The sequence below is a fragment of the Ambystoma mexicanum genome, chromosome 12 (assembly GCF_040938575.1).
Source record: "Ambystoma mexicanum isolate Mex_15411 chromosome 12, UKY_AmexF1_1, whole genome shotgun sequence".
NCBI lineage: Eukaryota > Metazoa > Chordata > Amphibia > Caudata > Ambystomatidae > Ambystoma > Ambystoma mexicanum.
In genome coordinates this window covers 197241939-197263601 of record NC_090936.1, presented here as the reverse complement: position 1 = coordinate 197263601, position 21663 = coordinate 197241939, and the positions used below count along the sequence as shown (strand labels likewise).

At 43.2% G+C, this 21663-nt stretch overlaps 1 protein-coding gene across 1 annotated transcript in view; it reads left to right on the top strand.

Moving 5' to 3' along the window:
* The window catches only part of CRACR2A (calcium release activated channel regulator 2A), a 957312-nt gene that overhangs the window by 264005 nt on the left and 671644 nt on the right, over positions 1–21663 (top strand). The window contains exon 2 of the mRNA XM_069628295.1: positions 3495–3737. Within this exon, the coding sequence (XP_069484396.1) occupies positions 3525–3737 (213 nt within the window). The 5' untranslated portion in view covers positions 3495–3524. The remainder of the gene's footprint in view (positions 1–3494; positions 3738–21663) is intronic.

Here is a 21663-nt window from a genome sequence, read left to right as displayed (position 1 = left end):
AAGTAGGCACTTCAGGTCTCGGCCCAAATGTGTAAAGAAAGAGAAGTAGAGTGGCAACTGATAAACTGTCAACCACACATGAACTCGCACATGGTGCTATGATTACTAGTGTACACCCACACGTGTAGCTCTTCTACAAATCGTATTGAGGGACATGAATGACATTACTTCATGTCATCCGTGCTGACCCGGGAACAGATTGCTCTGGTGGAATGGGGATTGGCAGATCACTGCACAGCCTATTTGGTCGCATGAGAATTGGTTGCAGATTTTTTTGACGAATGTTGCCGCATATATATATAAATATATATATATGTGTGTGTGGGGGGTGGATTTAGGGAAATAATTATTGTAGTGGAGAGAAAGGGGGGAGGGGCTGCAGGGCGACTACCTGCATATATGGTTTAACAAAGGTAGCGGGCGCCCCTCTCTCGCAAGAACAGACATGATAACCTGTTCGGTGGTTATTAACCACTTGAGAGTTCGCAGCCACTGCTTTTACTCACTGTGCCTTTCACAGATGGGAAATATCCATTTGCATATCAGTCTTTGTCCTGCCCAGGGGCAGTCCAGCACCGAAATACAATGGCAATTCCAATCTGAACGAGAGTACCACCAGCAACCCCATACACGTGTTTCACCCTTGTTGGGGATCATCAGTGAGGTGAAGCTGATGCCTCTCTAAGCACAGTGAGAGGGAGACCACGTCTGGTTGCCCCCAGGAGACCTAGGGTTACCAATCCCAGGTTCCTTAACAAATAGTTTAACAAAGGTAGCGGGCGCCCCTCTCTCGCAAGAACAGACATGATAACCTGTTCGGTGGTTATTAACCACTTGAGAGTTCGCAGCCACTGCTTTTACTCACTGTGCCTTTCACAGATGGGAAATATCCATTTGCATATCAGTCTTTGTCCTGCCCAGGGGCAGTCCAGCACCGAAATACAATGGCAATTCCAATCTGAACGAGAGTACCACCAGCAACCCCATACACGTGTTTCACCCTTGTTGGGGATCATCAGTGAGGTGAAGCTGATGCCTCTCTAAGCACAGTGAGAGGGAGACCACGTCTGGTTGCCCCCAGGAGACCTAGGGTTACCAATCCCAGGTTCCTTAACAAATAGTTTAACAAAGGTAGCGGGCGCCCCTCTCTCGCAAGAACAGACATGATAACCTGTTCGGTGGTTATTAACCACTTGAGAGTTCGCAGCCACTGCTTTTACTCACTGTGCCTTTCACAGATGGGAAATATCCATTTGCATATCAGTCTTTGTCCTGCCCAGGGGCAGTCCAGCACCGAAATACAATGGCAATTCCAATCTGAACGAGAGTACCACCAGCAACCCCATACACGTGTTTCACCCTTGTTGGGGATCATCAGTGAGGTGAAGCTGATGCCTCTCTAAGCACAGTGAGAGGGAGACCACGTCTGGTTGCCCCCAGGAGACCTAGGGTTACCAATCCCAGGTTCCTTAACAAATAGTTTAACAAAGGTAGCGGGCGCCCCTCTCTCGCAAGAACAGACATGATAACCTGTTCGGTGGTTATTAACCACTTGAGAGTTCGCAGCCACTGCTTTTACTCACTGTGCCTTTCACAGATGGGAAATATCCATTTGCATATCAGTCTTTGTCCTGCCCAGGGGCAGTCCAGCACCGAAATACAATGGCAATTCCAATCTGAACGAGAGTACCACCAGCAACCCCATACACGTGTTTCACCCTTGTTGGGGATCATCAGTGAGGTGAAGCTGATGCCTCTCTAAGCACAGTGAGAGGGAGACCACGTCTGGTTGCCCCCAGGAGACCTAGGGTTACCAATCCCAGGTTCCTTAACAAATAGTTTAACAAAGGTAGCGGGCGCCCCTCTCTCGCAAGAACAGACATGATAACCTGTTCGGTGGTTATTAACCACTTGAGAGTTCGCAGCCACTGCTTTTACTCACTGTGCCTTTCACAGATGGGAAATATCCATTTGCATATCAGTCTTTGTCCTGCCCAGGGGCAGTCCAGCACCGAAATACAATGGCAATTCCAATCTGAACGAGAGTACCACCAGCAACCCCATACACGTGAAGCTGATGCCTCTCTCTGTGCTTAGAGAGGCTCAGCTTCACCTCACTGATGATGCCCAACAAGGCTGAAACACGTGTATGGGGTTGCTGATGGTACTCTTGTTCAGAGAGGAATTGCCATAGCATTTCGGTGCTGGACTGCCCTTGTGGGCGGGACAAAGACTGATATGCAAATGGATATTTCCCATCTGTGAAGGTACAGTGAGCAAAAAGCAATGGCTGCGAACTCTCAATGTGGTTAATAACCACTGAACAGGTTATCATGCCTTGTTCTTTCGAGAGAGGGGCGCCTGCTACCTTTTTTGTACCTGCATATATGTGTTGCAAAATCAACCTGTAAAAAAGAAAGTCGACCAATTCTCCTTCAAACATATAGATTCGATGTAATCACTCTAATCTGGTTGAAGGCGAAGTGGATTGAAGAGAGTAGCCTATTCTTCCATGCAGAAGGCTTCTTTCAGAACGTTGATCTTCATGTCCCGCCGCGCTCTACACTAGCTAGCAGTAGAAGATCGCATTAGATTTAAGGTAGCGGGCCTTATTTTTAAATGTGTGAATGGGCTCGCCCCAGCATTTCTGAGGGAAATGATCCAACCTACACGACCTCTGCAATCCAGAGATTGCCATCGCTTGTCTATCCCACACTCAGTGTATACAACAAGGGGAGACAGAAGATTTGCTGTCTTTCGCCCCAAAACTATGGAATTCGCTCCCAGTAGAAATCGGGACCCCCGACTCATTATATCAGTTTTGTAGGGCCCTGAAGACATTTCTGTTTAGATGGGGCTATTTTATACCTGGGGCTTTTTTTTGTTGCCTCCCTTCTTGGGCTTGGTCCTGCTTTCCATGAATGTGTTGTTCCAACTGTGCCGCTATACGGTTTGGTCCGTCATGTGCGCGATACACATGTAAAATACAAAAATACAAATGTTTTAACCTGCAGGTTTTGCTATTCATTTATCAGACATGTTATTCTTATGCAAAGTAATGCAGTCAGTTACTTGGAAGCACCCATTAAAAAAAACATGTTTCTTCAGTAAGTTCTCAAATGTGGAGATTGTTGTTGTTGTTGGAATTATGGTCATGCTTGCAAAGTAATATTTTAGTGTGTTCTCAGCAACATGTGTGTTCTGTTCTCATGGATGATCAGCGCGCCTTTCGCTCTGACTAATAAGCCAATGGGTTCTACTTCAAAGCTTTGAAGCGACACCGTTTTTTTTCTTCTTCGCCCCCTCCACATCACTGTTTGTTGTGAATGGGAGTCCAGTTTAAAAAAAAAAAAGACCAAAGTGAGGTTTTTCAAAAAGCTTTTTTTTTCTTCCATGCTTGAGCACCTAATTAAAGAGGCGGTTGCTAAGAGATGCCAGGAGGCCTCGTCACCGGGAGACTCTGATGCACTCTTTTCCTTACCTCCTGCATTCAGGTTCTGGACCAGAGTTGAAGACCAAGGGCAATGGCAGCTTCATTAAACACCTCCTGGGCCAGACCTGCAGGAACTGACAGAAACCGCACGCGCGGCGATGCTCCGGCCGCCACGGAAGACCACCGGTGGAGCGGGGCCGGCCACAAAGACGCGGGACAGCTGGCAATGTTGGGAAAAGCCCACGAGTTCTTCAGGATCTGTGACATAGAGAACAAGGGGTTCATCACTCGACGTGACATGCAGGTACCCTCGGCCTTTCCTTACACGAAGCTGTCTTTAGTGCTATGCACCTTGTCAATTTGATTTCTTGGCGCTGTCCAATGAGTAGAAAAGCAACTTTTGTTTAAGAAAAGAAATAGCTTGATTTTATCACTCTTCAAAAACCTGCACTGATATTTGATGAATGATATTTATTGTAGCCCATTATTTATTTAAAATGACACATGCAAAGGTTGAACAGGCCAACCTTTAGGTAGAGTAAACGAGTCTTCATTTGCTGAAAAAATAACGAGCCTGCTTTTTGTGTTATAATTACTGTTAATATCCATGACAAGCATTTTATAATATCGCTAATATCGCCAAACCGCCTTCTACTTTAGGAACACTCTTGATAATCACACGATATCTAGGCTACGTTTAATCTTTCACTTACATGTTTTCAAAACAAAATGGAATGCTTTAATTACGGAAAATGTGTAAAGCAATGAAAAAAAAAACTTCTAAAATATGGCATCAAAACTGAACACGGGCTGGCTGCTACTGAATCGTCACAGACATGTAAAACGATAATGCACACAACCTTGAAGCTCTGGTAATAGCCCCCTTCCCCACACCCCGCCTGCTTTGCTTAACTTATGATTCCATCGTTTTCACTCGGCTGGAACTACGCACTTACATTTCTGACAGAAAGTACGATGAGATTCTCGCTTTTCACTCAGTGGCGTCTTGGTATCATTTGGGTCCGATGTCAATAAAAATAAAAAGGCGGTAAAACTGGTCACGCTCGACGGGGTGTAATTGGGTTTGGCAGTCCTCTCGTTGCCTGCTTTGAAATGTCAATGGGGGAGTGATGTTCGTCATCCCTCGCTTTTTCTGCGCTCATCTGACAACGAGAGCACTTCAATAATTCAATGCACCCCTTCAGGAGTCTTTAAAATAACGCCCACGACGTTTTAACTATATAATTTCGTCTGACAATGGCATCAACCTGATTGGTAGGTGTGCAGGAAATTCGGTTGGATAATTGTTGAAAGATGGTATGTGCTGTGTACACTAAGGGCCTGATTCACTGAAGCGTTTTACAATGTTGCAATCCCAGAGGAAAACGCTCTGTGAACCAGGCCCTGAGGCTCTTCTCAATGCACGTTCACCACCTGTCAACCACGTCTGCTACTTTACAAAGTAATTCTCGTTAACTCAGAAACGGGTGGCTGCAAGTTGGCTCTTGTTATGCTCTTGGGTACTTTGATTCGTACTCTTTCTATTAATTCATGGCACCCCCCACATTGACATTTGGCTATGCTACACTTTTTCTGTTATCCACAGTATTATCCTTTTTTCCCCTTGGATATTTTCTGTCCCCTTATGCTAATAGCAGATTCAGCGCAAATCGGGAGGATAGCTCAGAGGCAACGCGCTCGCCTTGGAAACAAGACGACACAGAGTTCGATCCCCGGGTCCGCGCTTAGAAACCTCTGGGTGTTAAGCGCGTTTTAAATAACCTATCATATCAAATCAAAACAAGGTCCTTTTTCAAAATGCCCACATTTTCTGTATTGATTGTCACAGACTTGCAACTTTAGTAGCAGCTGTATTTTTTAGGAAGTATTTTTGTTGTGAAGCAAAGCATTTATTGCTAAGGAGGATTATGTTTCCTTGAGTGAATGTTTAGTAGATTTGAAAATAGAGGTGATGAGCACTTAGGTCTAGTAGATTTCAATATTGTAATTGGTTATTTATAAGGTGCGGACCCGGGGATTGAACCTGTGTTGTTTCGTATCATCTTGCTTCCCAGACAAGTAGTTGCCCCTGAGCTATCCTTCCAGCCCAATATCACTTGTCATTTTTATTTTGTTGCCTGTGTGTGGGAGTTCTGCATAGAAAAGGGGAACCCTCGAGCGCTTACTAACTTTTATGCATTTTTATTGTCACAATTCTCTTATGAACAATACATCAATAGCAAAACATATCTGATGTAAAGTGGTCTCATATAGTGCCATTCGGATAGCAGAAAGACATGCAGAAACCTTTGGTGTAGATGGATGCAGGTCAAAAGTGTTCGTTGCCTGTGTGTCGAAATGAAAATCTCTAGGTCGTTTGTGGTTGGTACCGACAAGGCAGATTAGACATACAGGCAGCCCCGGAATTGCGCAGTGCAAACATTGACAGCATGGTTGTTGATAGAAAATGGATAAGGTCTGAATCTGTTCAGTATACTAGACCTAGGAGGTCATCTGAAGGAGTGTGCGAGGTGTAAGGATGCAAGAGTTTATTAGTGAGGAGTATGATCACGAATGAGGGGCTACAGAGGGGCTGGGTACAGGAGGAGTGTTTTCACTTCCCGGCTCCTGGTAGTAGATTTCACTGAGTTTAAGGTGCGGACCAGTGTCATGCAGCAGAGGTTTCATGAGTCAAATTGGCTTGCCACAGAGGGTAGTGCCAAGAGTTTTAAAAAAAAATGCTTGTCGTTAATTAGCCCAAGTTTCTGGTGCACAGCTTTTAGTCGATTGCTATTATTTTAATTTCTTTCAAAGTGGTTGGTTGAAAATCCAAGTCTTGAGCTGTTTCCTGAAAGCAATATGGATCTTCCTTGCCGTTTCTTGTTGAAGTTGGGGAATAGTACTGGTGAAAAATTGCTGGACCTAAGCGTTCTGGAAGGAGAGTAGAGTTTTGAAGTTTACTTCTGAAGGAGGAAGTGCCCCATCTGTGGTATGAACAATGGGCGATGCACAAGGTTTTGAAATGAACCCTTTTTAGTTTGGGCTATTAGGTGGTGCTGAAATAAGAGCTTTAACCTAAGAGGTTCAAATATGGCCTTTGAATGAGGGTCTGTAATGCTTTGCCAATGGAAATGACATTTGAGAAGGGATACACAGTTGTTAGGTTATTGAATCCCTCCCATTCCTTGCCACGAGCCATGCTCATCCCCATGGGTAATCCCACCCATTCCTGCCCATCTCTGAACTCTTTGAGCGCTTTGGACTCTTCCATGGAGGCAGCCAGCTTGGATGACTGTCTCTAAGGAAGCTGTCTGGAAACAAGCCAAAACTAGCGGCCATCTTTGAATAGGAAAGCTACCATGCACCTTCCAAATAAAATGATACATTAAATCATGTGAATACAATCTTTTTTTTATTTAGCTAAAACAATTTATAATACTTTTGACAGCAGTTATTATTTCTATCTTTTCTGTGTTTAATTTCCTTTTTTGTATATAGCTAGGGCTGTTGCTCATCCTTTTTAAATCATTTTTTAATATATATCAATGTCTTACAACACAAAATCGGCAATGTTGTGATACATGTCATGTAGTGCTCAAACCCTTATTGGCTCAATGATTGCCTCTGTTAGCTGAGAAGGGTCATGCAGATGCTTGCCCTACATGGTCCTGCAATCCGACTGGTTGTGCTATGCTTAACACATAAATTGTCTGGCTCACCCCACCTCTATTTTTGGCCTACAATGCATTCTCTTTTAGTTGTTTTTCTTCCCCGACGCTTTTAAACCAACTGCAAAGTGTTCAAATAAGAAACTTGCAATAACTCATGAAACCCCACAGTGCTCACGTTGGAGAGGATCTCAGGGTCTTTAGCCAGTATCCTCTGCGACATGAGCACCGTCCTCCGTGTGTTCCCAAAATTTTGCTCGCATTCAGGATTTCTAGCTTCTTGCTGTCAGCATGCACCGCGTTACTGAAAGCGGGGAGCTAGAAATCTGAAGTGTGAGCAAAATCTCACAAACACACAGAGGACAGTGCTCACAGATTTTGAGCACTGTCCTCTGTGTGTTTGTGGGATTTTGTACACAAATCACATTGTAAACTGAAATGACAAATATATAAATACTTATGTGAACCAAAAATAGTATGACAGCAACTTAGCTTTTTCCTATTTGGAATGGAGGAATACAAGTATATGAATGCAAAATGATGTCAGCCTAAAAATATCTTCTGTGCGTTATGCAGCTTTTCAGTCTAGTCACAAATACACACAAAAACAAAACTGTGTGGCAATGCTAACTATTAGTAAACATTATGGGCCTGATTTGAAAAATCATTTTTCAATGGGAAAATCAATGTCAATGCTTCCAGAATAAATTAACTGCTTGTAGAAGTGCCTTCCTACCACTTGGAAACTGTCATTAAAACATTTCACCTGCTTGAGAAATTTTAAGCAATCATTTCTGTTGTTTTAGGGCAATTTTGACCTTGCTGGGTTGCTCCCCTTTTCTTAGCAAGCAAGTCTGTCGCTAGAGCGGCTTTTCGTCTGTTCTGAAGCGCAAATACCACATAATATCGATGCAAGGTGTGGCTGGTGGGTATTGCATGTAGGGCAGGGCAGCCCCTGGGACATGTTTGCAAGTTATGCTTGATTTAGTGCATCACTTCCTTGATTGAAACATAATAGAGCTCAAATGTTCATCTTTCCCTCATCACCCGGTGAGCAAGGTGTGTCCCTCTGCACCCCCAGGAGACTCTGAGAACACGACAAAGACATGAGGTGGAACTCTTGTTGTGTCATCTTAAGACACAGGAGACTTGAACTCTCCTCAAATACCCTCCACGGCACAGTAGAACAGAATGTCAGTAAGTGTGCAGCCTCAGCTCCCGGAAAGTATTTCTGAGTCAACCAAAGGTGGTTACTTGGCTATTCTGTGATGAAGCTATGCTTTATGCCAGTTATCTGCACTAACAAACTGTGGTGAAACTTGCACGTCTCCCAATGCTCTCTGCTCCCCAATCTTATTGGCTTGCTTGTGCAGCAGTGGTGTCTGGTGTAGCGCTTTCCTGGAAGGCACACTCTTAAAACAGGCGCTACATGTCTCTTGATTTCTCCTTTGCAGGAGAACACTCATGATCTCAGGGTTGCTTTTGTTCCAGTCAGCAGGAATCGCTGGCCTATATAGAGTCTTGCCAGCATTCTACGCTCATGTCCAACCCACTTAACACCAGAACAGGAATGCCCTACACTATCTCTGCACCTTTGCTGCTGCTCCAAGGTTGCACCTGATAGGTGGACATTCATAGATTAAGCACAACCAACACTGTACATGTTGGCAGCACGGCCAGCTGCGGTTAGGATGAGACAATGATGTGTGAAGTGCTAGAGTGGAGGCAGAGGAAGTGAGAGACCGAGGCAGGTTAGAGGCAAGGGAAAAATGTTAGCTTTACTAGCCAGGATAGATGGCTGGGTTGAGCGAATGCTGCTGACTGAGCACATAATGCAATCTATAGGTCACATGTTTGAATCCTATTGAGTTGGAATCTGTGATTGACCAGAATAAGGAAAATCCCATTTCGGGATATTTCTTTTCCTTTTAGTAGTGCAGAGCTGAAGCCTATGTTTATCTTGCAGGTGCAGCGGCAAACGCTCTTTTGGTTGCTAGCTTATCTTGCAGCCAAGCAGAGCCCAGAACTGGTTACTTGAAGCTGCGGGCACTTCCGTTTTTGTTGCATTTTGTTGCATCTCTTCGGATTGTGTGAGTACTGTATGTTGGAGACGACACAAAGCTTGTAGGTGTTTGGTTATTTGCCCACCCATTGATTGGCCATGTGTACAAAGTATTAGGCATTTCCCAGGCACTGCTATTAGATGTCCACAAAATCCCAAAATGTTGGCATTTCCAATGCTTGTTTTGAAAGGTACCCAGTGGAGAGTATGTAATGCTGATGTGCTATGTTCAAATCTTTTCTTATTTTGAACTCTTGGAAGTTTCTTCGTTCAGTAATTTGGGAGTTCATGATAGAGGCTTTTTGCATAGTCTAGTTTGGATAGTATTAGAGAAATGATGGCCCTGTGGGTGAATGTTATGTAAGGTAAGAGGCGACATAGCATTCACAGCTGGAAGAAACAACATCTGACAATGGCTTTGGATCAAGAGTGAGGGTGTTGTCCATTGTCATTCCAAGATTCTGTACTATGATTGACGGGTTTGGGAAAGGGCCCATCTCGCCAGGACAAGGGATTGTGGTGGAGGTAGAACCTGTAGGAATATAGAGCGTTGGCTCCATTTTATTAGGGTTGAGTTTTAGCCGGTTTGCTGTAATCCAATGTGTCTACCTGTGCAAGGGGCGTTTTGTGACGGCCGGTTCACAAATGTGTAGATTATTTGTGTGTTATCCGGGTAGTTGTAGCAGGTATGGCGGGTCGGAAGAAGGAGTCAGACAAGCTGAGGACATTATTCAATACTTTCATTAAACCTATAACTCATCCCTACCACTAAAAGGAATACCCTACCTATCTAAGGAAACTAAAGGTGCTCATCAGTTGTCAAGAAGTGCAAAGTAAAAATGTCCTCTGTCCAAACTAACTCTATCTGACCCCAGCACGATCGTCAACTAACTTAAATAGGCCAAGAGAATGTCTTGCTTTGCCTGGGCTTTACCTGATATTTCAATGGTCTTTTCATTTACAGTCTTTCTCTTTGGTAGAGATATTTCTTGCCATAATATTCTTGGATAGTCCTTGAGATTGATCCTTATAGTTCTTCAAGAATAGTCTTGCTTTTTGTATTTTCTCTGGTTCTGTATTTACAGCAACCTCCATTCAGGGTCATTCTCACACTCTTAACATCACTTGTACAGAGATCCAAATTTGGATTCGGTAACTGGGGGCCAAATTCAGCTCCTGGTTGTCCAGCATTAACCTGCTACCAGGAGCTTTCACTGAGGAACGAGCAGTTGGTACATAGTGTTCCACACATCTATCTTCCACATCAGATGAAAACGTATCACTTTGCTTTAAATGTCATATAGATGTGTCCTATTGGTTACTTATAGATTGTCCCAAATGCACATGGGTGTTTTTCTTCTGCATCAGTTAGCCTGGGGAGCCAAGAGTAGCTCCTGGTAGCAGTTGATGTCAAACTAACCAGGCTCTTGTACGCTACAAGCAGGAACTAAATAGCTCCCAACTCTCCTCAATTTTGAAGCCTGCTCGTAAACTTTCCTTTCATTATATTCATGTTTTCCTTGGGCGGGATTATCTTGACCCTTTTTTTTAGGATTTCTTCGCCATAACTTCTTTGTCTTACAATGTCTCTTCTTTTATCTTGTTAATTTAAGGTTTTTATATCCTGTTTTTCATTACATATGCTTATGTTAGACTTGCTCCAGTCTTCAATTCTGAGGGGATACGGTTTCTTCCCTTCCTCCCAGGGAACTTGTTTCCAGTCTCTGAATGTTCCCCACCTGGGTTGCTTAAACCCTTCCGGTGCAGGCTTCTCGCTTCTGTTTTTAACTGGTTTCTCTCTTGGTATTGCATCCTTAGGGCTGGGACGAGATCCTCTCTTAATATAATAACCCTGTTCCATGTTTGGGTTATTTGTTACTGGATTCCAATTCCAAACCCCAAGTCATAATGTTAGTTTCTCACCCTTAGGACTAAGACAGATTTCTCTTGTTGTATAATAACCCTCTTCCCTCATTGGGTTATTCGTTATTTCCTTACAACTACAATTATACAGTTTTAGTCTTATTTTCTCATCCTTAAGACTGGGATGGTTTCTTGGATGTTTAATGATGCCCCGGTGGCCTCCTGCTTCTCCCGGTTCCCCTCGTTCCCCTCTCTCTGTTTGAGACGGTGGTGGGGCTTGGCTCTCGCTCGGGCATACTTTCTCATTCCTCTCACTCGTCAGGTTCCTTGTTGGGTTACTGCTCTATACTCACACTAGTGATCGGATGCTTTCCACACGTCCCGTACCGATGGCCTGGGTGTTGTTCACACTGTATTTGTAGTCATGCCACCGTTGGATAGCTCGTTCCTCACTCATTCCTCACCATGACTTTCTTGCATATTCACATGCCGGGCCTCTGGTGTCTCATACTGGCCTTCTCTGCCTTGGTGAAAGCCGTGAGCTCCAGAATTGCCTTGGCTCCACCTCCACAAGGTGGAATGATGTCTGGGGATTCGCCTCCGCCCCAGGTTCTTCTCCTCTCCTACTCGTCCCAGGTAAATATGCATCTGTTGTTAAAGAGTCATCTTCCTTTTCTTTCACAAATGGATTTCTTTTTGCACTGCCTTCAGCCAACAGTAAAGATGCCACATGATTTATTCAGATGGGTAGTCCCATGTATGCACATATGGTATATGGTCCAGAGAGTTCCTCACAGGACTGGGAGTCCTTGTCTCCAAAAAGGGGAATCTCTCCTGCTGGGGCCCCACTTACCTCTACCCATTGGGATTGTCTTGCAAAGTTGACTCTTCTCCCTAGCTTCACAGGGAGGGGCTCCCCCCTAGGGGTCAAGGGGCAAATACATGCAATTCGTCACACACGAGATACAAGATATATTGATGATGTCTAGATGTTGAAAAGTAGAGGTGCAAGTGTGGATCCTTTTGGGCACTCAGCAGTTAACTGGACGGCCGGGAATTGACGGGGCCCAAGATAGTGGCTTAAGTTCTAACCGCGAGGAAGGAGGTGATCCAGTGCAGAGCTGTTGCTTTACTACCAATATCTGCCTGTTTTTTTAGGATGATCTTGTAACATATGGTGTCAAAAGTAGCTGAGATGCCTAGCTGGATGAGCCCAGTCTGTGTTGTTTTCATCTGCATTGTATGTAAGTGCATCCCAGATGGAGCGCAGCGACAATGATGTACTCCTAGAAGGTGGAAATCCATGCTGGGCCTCATTCAGGAGTTGGTTTGTATTGAGGAAATCCCAGGGTGAAACATACATGCACTTTTCTATAGGTTTCACCTTGAAAGGCTTGTTTGAGATGGGTGAAAAGCTATCTGGGTCACAAGGTTCAGCTCTGGACTGTTTGAGCAAAGGACTGATGTATGCAGATTTCAGCTGAGCTGGGACTCGTGCAGTGCTGATGGAGTCGTTGAGGAGGGATAAGAAGATGGGTGCTAAGGCTGGAGATTTCAAGATAGATTTGTAAATATTGGGGGAAATGGATCATCAGCAGATCCTGGTTGTTTTCATGAGTCAATGGTAGCTTGTAGGTCCTCTGCAGACATTATTTTAAAGTAATGGAGAACCAGTGATTTTGTTCACTAGACATCCGTATTTGTTTTGAAATAATAAATAAGCTGTTGTGGCTTTTAAGTGACGATACATGCCTTGATCCTATTGTCTAACATCATTGACTTAGACATTTTGCAGACTTCCATTGCTCTGTCTTGGTCGTAATGCCTATAAATCTCTATGTAGATGCTTCTGCCTGTAAGACACAAGCTATTATCGCAGTGGAACGTGAGACACACAGACGGGAATAAATGATCTGCAGTGACGGTCAGGCCGTGTTATGGCTCTGCACATGGATGGCGGTTTTGGCAGTCAAAGGAGCAACCCTCTCGTGGCTGCAGGAGGATATGGGGAACAGAGACCTGGTAGGGTTACTTGGATAGTTGTGGCAAATATGAAAGACCCTGACATGGACAGTGATCGAAGTGAGGGGGAGCGGATGGGAGCGGTGCTCCTATACTTTTTTTTTTTTCTCCATTTCCATTCCTATACTTTTATATTTAAAAGAAACCGCTCCGGAGCGTTCCTTTTTAAAGTAAAAGTATAGGAACGGTCACAGCACTGCACTGCCTGATGCAGGCTGCACACAGTAGGCTGATGGCAGAGCCTTGGCCCACGCCTGCGCATTGAGGTGCAGTGCCGTGTGCCCCTCACTATGCGCAAGCGAGGGCCAGTGACCAGCAGTCTCTGTCGGAGTTGGACTGCACCAGGCCTAGAATTTTATTACCTGCAGGCTGCGCTGAAAGACAGGTAGGTAAAGGGGGAGGGGGACACAAATGGAGGTGAGTGCAGTGGGTCGGGAGAGTGGGATGGTTCGTTCAGTGCCGTCCCTCTCTACCCGAACTCGAGCATATTTTATTTGGTGCAGGCGGGAGGTCAAGGCAGGCCACGTGCTGGTTCGGGAGAGAAGGACGGTTCAGTGCTGTCCCTCTCTCCCGACCCGAGCATATTGTAGTCTGAAGTGCAGGCTGAGGGCGGGAGGTCAGGGCCACTGGGCCAGGTCAGGTGCCCAGGGTTGGGAGAGAAGGACGGTTCAGTGCGTACCTCTCTCCCGAGCATATTACACGCAGGTTACTGGCATACAGATAAGGGCCCAGCATGCAGTTCTAATCTCGGCTGTGTGGACAGTTTTTTTATTCAATAAAAACACATTTCATTTTACAGACGAAATGCAAATAATATTAATGCCCGCCAGCAAGGTTATCTGTATGTCTTTAAAACGGTGGCACATTTTTGGAAGTTTCACCATGATCCAGTCACTGTTTTCGGCCACCCCTCAGCTATTGCCCAGACACACTGTTTATGACTCGGGGTGCCTGTGTGGTGGAGCAGCTTTGAACCCCCATCAAATGATGGGATTAATTGCAGTATAATGAGAGCCCGCCCACCTCCTTCAAGCAGTGGATGCAGTGCAGCCCTGTCCTCATTAGGGGCCCACAGGGGAGGCAGAAGGCGATGTTCACATTACTCAGTCATAGGAGAGCTGCATTTTAGGAGCTGGATGGGTTTGAAGCCAGAAACTGGGTCTGGGTCCTGGCTACTTGATTTGACACCCAGTGTGACCTGGGGGGCAGGTTGCTATGTTGCATTTCAGTTTCTCAGCTTCTAGGTCTGACGGTGCTATGCTGTAGGTGCTGTGAGAGTGGGCAGTATTAGAAGTATTTGAACTTTGTGGAAATCGACCCTGTTTGTTGAAGGGTATTGCGTAGCGCTTGCAGGGATGCCTGCGTGGTGGAGCATCTTTTAGGAGTTCCTGTTGGTCCCAGAAATGTTATCTGCCCTGGAAATTGGGAACTATTGAGTTCAGAGGATAGCGCCCAGAAGCTGAATGTTTCCAAAGTTCTGCGGCAGTGAGACAGGTGTGCTATCTCACCGGTTCTTCTATCTTTTGTTGCAGAATTGGCCCCTAGATGTGGTGAGATTACGACCCAAAAAGTGTACATTGAGTGTGCTGGGCAAGTGCAACCAGTGGCAAAGCTGGAGACTAAAGAACACGCATGAGAATGGACGTGCGTAGGACAGCAGGACACCACGGCTGTCAAGAACAGTTTAGGCTGTGGGTGGGCCTAGAACAGACAGGGGGGAAAACAGGCTCGGACTGGCCTAGGCAACAGGACCGTGGTCAAACCAAAAACACAAAATGTTAGCATGGACAGGTTTTTTTTGTCAAAGTGGGCCACTTTTTGGGCCAATGTGGGCCAGTTTGATGAGTTGCTTAACTATGTGGATAGAGGTTTTGACCAGTGTTGCTGAATAAATATTCATTAAAATGCACAATTATCCCATTTTATTTAAAAAAAAACTCCCCCTCACCCTATTCAAACAGTATTACAAAAGGAATGAATTCCCATTTGCAACTGTGGGCCACTTTTTCATTGGTGCCCGGGACAATTTTATGGCCCAGTCCAACCCTGGGGGAAAATTAATACAATTGAGAGCGGATGGCTAAAGCTGGAGAGCACATGAACCCAGAGCATTCTCAGACTGAGGGCATCCATTGCTTTTCTTACCTATGCAAGCAGAGCCAGGCGCCTAGAAGCTATCCAGCAATCTGGCTCTATAAAAATGCTTCTAAAATCGAACAAACACACAGGCGAATAATTTAACTGCATTGTACTGGGTTATACAAACAACCCCACCCCGCCCCCTATTTGTTTTTTACAATATAATGGGAGTAAATGTTAATTACCCATGTTCAAAGTCCTCTGTAAATGGGAAGTGATTCTTATCTTATTCCGGTCCCATGCAGGTAGAATGAGAATCATTTTTAGGGCGTGGGTGGGGCTGTTGAGATAGTTTGCCCATGTTGCCCCCGAGGACACTGATCCAAGGCCCCCCAACTCCTGGGATGAACAGCCTCGCCCAGGCAGGGTGCGGGCGGGAGGTCAGGGTCCAGCCAGACCACCCATAATGTCTAATAGCTTGATGCTAAAAACTAAAGTTTGCTTTGATGTCCTTAGTTGAATATTCTTAAAACCATACATAACAACACGTCACGCCGGAGGTTTGTGACGAATCTCCAAACCTAAGTGGGTTTATGACACAACGTATTTTATTGTGAGTGTGTCTTACATTGCTGAAAATGAAGTGGGTACATAGATATTTTGCCTTTTGCATCTTATTGTTTCCCATTTTGGATGTGGAAAATAAAAGGTACACAGATATCATTGTGGCCCAACATGCTGCTATATGAATTTACATGTTGTCATGATGCTTTACTGTGCAATTTGTGTATTTTGCAAGTAAACTATATAGGACAGTATTATTGTAGGTCTTGATTGACACCCAAAACTTAAATATTTGTTCCAAGTGAAGCGTGGAAGAAGGTGGCTCTGCCCAAATTACACAGTGGGTTAAAATCCCTGTTCACTGTTTAGCATAAGTGTGTGATCCTGGGCATATAATGTAATCTCACCCTGAATTCAACTGCAAAAATGTGAGTGCGTAAAAGTGATTACATTTACACCCTTACAATAGGACTTGATTTGACAGGTAGACATAGTCCCACCAGCCAATCAGCGCACCAGAGATTCTAGTATAGCAGACTAGCTGTGGTTAAGCCAACATTACATTTTCTCCCCTGTTGCTCCCAGCCACTGAAGTCTCTTGGTTCATCCAGAGTACTACCTCATGCTCTGCTATGTCCTGCTATGCTATGATATTGAGTCTTTCACTGCACACCATCTGCCATTCTCACACTTTCTAGGACCTTCAGGTTCTGCAAGAAGTGGGTGTTTTCAGACTTAAAGGAGAGAGTTAACTGATTGTAACATTGAAGCTGCACTAAATGAGTCTCCTTACAATGATTAATGAAGTTAGATTCCCCTACAAAAGTAAGTTTGCCACTCCTCTACCGTCTTTGAAGCTAGCGCCTCTTCCAGTATTTGAAGGGTGCACGTGCACCCCTATAGCACTCTCACACAACCTGTTCTAAAAGGACAGCAGCCTACAAAACAGAGTACTTGCCAAAATAATGAAAGAACACATAATACAAAATGGATGCATGTCGTAATGTGCTGATGTGAGTCTGATCAACGTGCATGCAGAATACACTGCATGGTCCCCATTGCAGCAGGGCTGCCCATTACTTAAGAGCTACCCCCAACTGGAAGCTATTGGGCACCCACTTTAATCTTGAACTTCTTGTTACTTTATTGGGGACGTGCGCAGTCAAAAGTAATTTACATGTAAAACGTAGATATGAGATTTCAGCTGATGCTTATTTCATTTATTTATTTGTTTTTTTGTAATGCACTACATGCTTTGTGTTGCTCCAGAGTGGATTGCTGGGAGAAGAGAAAGTTTCTGGGGTTGATTCTTTGGGAGAAAATGTAATGGGTGGGAGATTCCATCTTTATAAATAGATCAAAGGAGGGTAATGTGGCGACTGCAGAGAATGTTATGTAAACAAAGGATAGCCTCCCAATATGACCAGCACACACTTTTATCCTTCTAAAGTTAACAAAAATGTATCACGAAAATGTGTTGGGGAAATGCTCCTGTGCACTTTTGGTGGCTCTGCATCAAATTTACCCTAGAAATCTGTTTGTAAACTTTGTATTTCTTTACCCAATTTTCTCTGAAAATGTGCTGCAAAAAAGCACTGTTTAACCGATTATTTAAAAAAAATGTATTCCCAGACACCCATTTATAAAATTCAGCAGCCGTCACTGGAAACAACAATTTTTCTACAGAATCCATAGCTCCACTACTATTTTTCCCCCACTTCGACCACTGGACATGGATTGCCATGGAGACGGGATGAGATGCTTTGGTTTCTGGACGCCCAGAGCAACTGGCTTACTTACCACTGAGCTTACTTTGCTTTGCACTGACATGAGTAGCCACCCAGCCACCACAAGGTTAGATTGTGGCGTGATGCATAAGTAGAATTTTGCACATTTTTTATTTCTTTAATTGTATTAGTAGAATTTTGCACATTTCACATTGCACTTTATGCTATTGCATATGTATGAACATTGTGATGTATTTTAACTGATGAAATTGTTTGTATTCGTGATTTCTTTCTATTATGTATGTCCAACAATTTAATTAGCAAGCTATGGCTTTTTAAAAAATATAACGATTAAGTGAATAAACAATTGTTATGTGAAAAATGTATACTTATCCTCATTTTATCCTTTCAGTGTAGCATTAAGTTCAAAGCTGTTCATGCTCTTGCTCCCTGCAATCTTTGTGAGTTGGCTACCCGATACTACAGAGTCTATATCAACCTACTTGTTCTCTTTGTTCTGCTTCTCAGTGTTTGCTCTCTATCTTACGTCTGCCCTGTGCTTCCTTTAGCTCCCGTTTCTTGCAACTGTTGTCTCCTAAATTGTGGAATTCTGTACCCGATGAGCTGCGTTCATCTCCTACCATTTCCTTATTTAAATAATGCCTTCTTAAATTATGACTTCTTTGCTGTTTTATCTTTGTCACACATTGCTGTAATTATCGGGTTTATTGATATTCTTCTTTATTTATTGTACCGTTGTATAAAGTACGTTGGATGAAGGCGCTATATAACTGCCATGAAATAAATAAATGCATTCATATCCTATATCCTACATGACCTATGCTTGGGACTACAACTCTGCCATTATTCATACTACTAGCATCAACATCTGATTTGGTCCCATTTAAATTGCATACTTCAGTTATTTTATGCTATAGGAGTAAGACGATGTGCAAATCAGAGCGGGGATATATGTCACCGACCTCTCCCTTTTAGGACTGAAGTCTATCAGAAACAGAATGTATAGCTGTGGAGTCGCCCTGCTGAAGGACAGCCACTTGCACCCTCTTATGAAGCTTCCTTGCAAGAAATAAGGCATTCATGAGGAAAACATTCCGCCACAGCTAGACTTTCATATTTATTTATTTATTTCAATTCTTAAAGCACGCCACATTGCCCGAAGGCCTCAAGGTGCACAAGGTGCACATATGTCCTTCTTTTGAATTTCATGGAGTATTGAGGCATCTACTTTCTGCTCAAGGCCACGCCCGCCATTGTGCACAGGAATATAAGTTGCTCTCTGAGTTGCAGATCACAATGGTGCCATCGGGGTCACCTGGTGCCAATAGCCCTATTTGGGCTAGTAACTGTGTCATTTCATTTTTTCAACGTGCATATGAATTGTGCTTCTTTACTTTTTAGTGTGAAACATCTCATCCTGTCAGGCACAGAATACATTTCAACAGACTTGGGAGAAATGCTCACACATTTTCACGCATGTTAGCATGTGTCTCACTAAAAGCTGCCCCACAAAGGGGCACGTTAGGGGAGCCCGCTATGGGCCTCTATACATTACAGCTCTTTAAATGATAAAGTCACAAATCCCTATTTCAGGGCTAGCAGCTGTGAAAGAATTTCTTTTTAATAGCATATATTTAGTTAACATGTATAATTGGTATGCAGTGATTTTGTCGAATTGAAAACAACGAATGGAATTCTTAACGAACCCAAAACATCCCAAAAAATATTATAATGAATATTTAGAAACTATATATATATATATATGTGGTTGGGAATGTGAATAGTAGTTTTGGGGTTGAGGGAAATGTATGAATTTTACAAAGGGGTGTTTTTTTAACACGCTTTTGGTTCGGTGAACATTGATTTGTTGTTTTGTGATTCGTTGAAATAACATGTAACCGTATAATTCTGAATTGTATTATTGATGAGCTTTTTTCAAAGGTCAATTTTGAAATTTTGTATAAATGTTGCCTCATCTACATCCTCTGTCTTTAACAGATCATATTATAAGCCATCGACTAAGATCTATTGCTACGTGCATTAGGTTTACGGGTAGGTGTGCAGCTATTTGCTTTGAATTCTGTTAATTGTCCAAGGTAAATGATGCACAAATGACTGGATTGAGTTTTCCAGTACACTGGAAGGACCTAGGTGGGCATTTCGCCTGGGGACAAATTCCGCTGGTGACGGTGCGCTATATAAGTACCTTAACATAACATAACATTTCCACACGTTATTACTTTAATTATGGTAATTGTTAATAGAATATTCTTCACCAGACTTTGTATATTCAAATGTAGGTATATTCTTTATTTGGTTACACTTTGTGAAAGGCCTCATGCACCAATTTTATCGTCCAATGCATTTCGGTCTTGTAGAAGACTTTCTTCAGGGACTTTGTGCGTATAACTTTTGGCCTTATTAATGTATTCTTTCTTGTTCAAAAAGGTTTCCAAGTAACTATCCACTCAGACAATGTTTCTTTATGATTCTATAGTAAGTTACTTCTTGTCATGGGTCCCTGAAAGGAGGGATTTAACCCATTAAAAGAAGTAATGCCCTGATTGAAAAAGGCACAATGTGATGCCGAAACAAGTGTCTCAGAAAGGGCACACAGTTTAATAACATACATTAAAAATTACCCACTGGAAATGGGCTGCAGAAGAAAGTGACTACCATACTATAGAATTATAAAGAAAGACTGTCTGAGTGGATAGACTTTGGTGACCTTCTTGTTCAAAAAGGTTTCCAAGTAACTATCCACTCAGACAATGTTTCTTTATGATTCTATAGTAAGTTACTTCTTGTCATGGGTCCCTGAAAGGAGGGATTTAACCCATGACAAGAAGTAAAGCCCTTATTGAAAAAGGCACAATGTGATGCCGAAACAAGTGTCTCAGAAAGGGCACACGGTTTAAAAACATACATTAAAAATTACCCACCAGAAATTGGCTCCAGAAGAAAATAACTACCATACTATAGAATTATAAAGAAAGATTGTCTGAGTGGATAGACTTTGGTGACTTTCTTGTTCAAAAAGGTTTCCAAGTAACTATCCACTCAGACAATGTTTCTTTATGATTCTATAGTAAGTTACTTCTTGTCATGGGTCCCTGAAAGGAGGGATTTAACCCATGACAAGAAGTAAAGCCCTTATTGAAAAAGGCACAATGTGATGCCGAAACAAGTGTCTCAGAAAGGGCACACGGTTTAAAAACATACATTAAAAATTACCCACCAGAAATTGGCTCCAGAAGAAAATAACTACCATACTATAGAATTATAAAGAAAGATTGTCTGAGTGTAACCAAATAAAGAATATACCTACATTTGAATATACAAAGTCTGGTGAAGAATATTCTATGAACAATTACCATAATTAAACTAAGGACCTTCCAGTGTACTGGAAAACTCAATCCAGTCATGTGTGCATCATTTACTTTCACTACCCATCGCAAACGGGGAGGTAACTGGCGACAGGACAAAACAACCTTTCCAACACATTCTTGCAATTTATACATAAACAAAGAAAATAAGTTGTGCCCACTCACTCCTTTCTCTGAATTGTCTAAGGTAACCCACAACAAGATAATGGCCCCAGACCTGAAGGTGGCCTGCAGTTGCCCATCTTCATCCAGGCTCAAAAGGCCTCCCGATTTAGGCAGTAGAGGATGGGAGGACTGTGGCTAGAGGATGTTAGCTGTGCCACCCTGTTGAAAAAGATGGTGCTTGCGAGTTTGATGTCAAGCTTAGACTGGTGACTTAAATGAGCACGCAATATTTCACTTGGTTAACTCTATTTGTTTGTACAAAGCCAACATGAATTGACCTAAATGTGTAGCATCTTGTGTGTATCATGCACTGCCGGCAAGGAAACATACAGATTGCATGTCAGGTTTGGAACCGACTTTGACCTTACTTGCCTTCCTGCACTATTGAGGGCTTTCTCCGCTCATCTGCGTGCCTTACCTTGCAACCCCTGCTCGGAAGGTTCTATGTCGTTTCACTGACAGGAATAGTTTCAAAATCAATTTTTTTTTTTTTTTTTTTATGATTAGTTTGCTTGCAAACTTTACATTATTTCATTTCTACTAAACACATTTTCAACTTTCCATTTCATCTTTTCCTTCTAACACATTTAAAATAAAAATCTTTTCTGAGTGTCCTTAATTCCTCTTATGCACTTAGCTATACTCCTTCATTGTCCAGCTTATACCTGTCCAC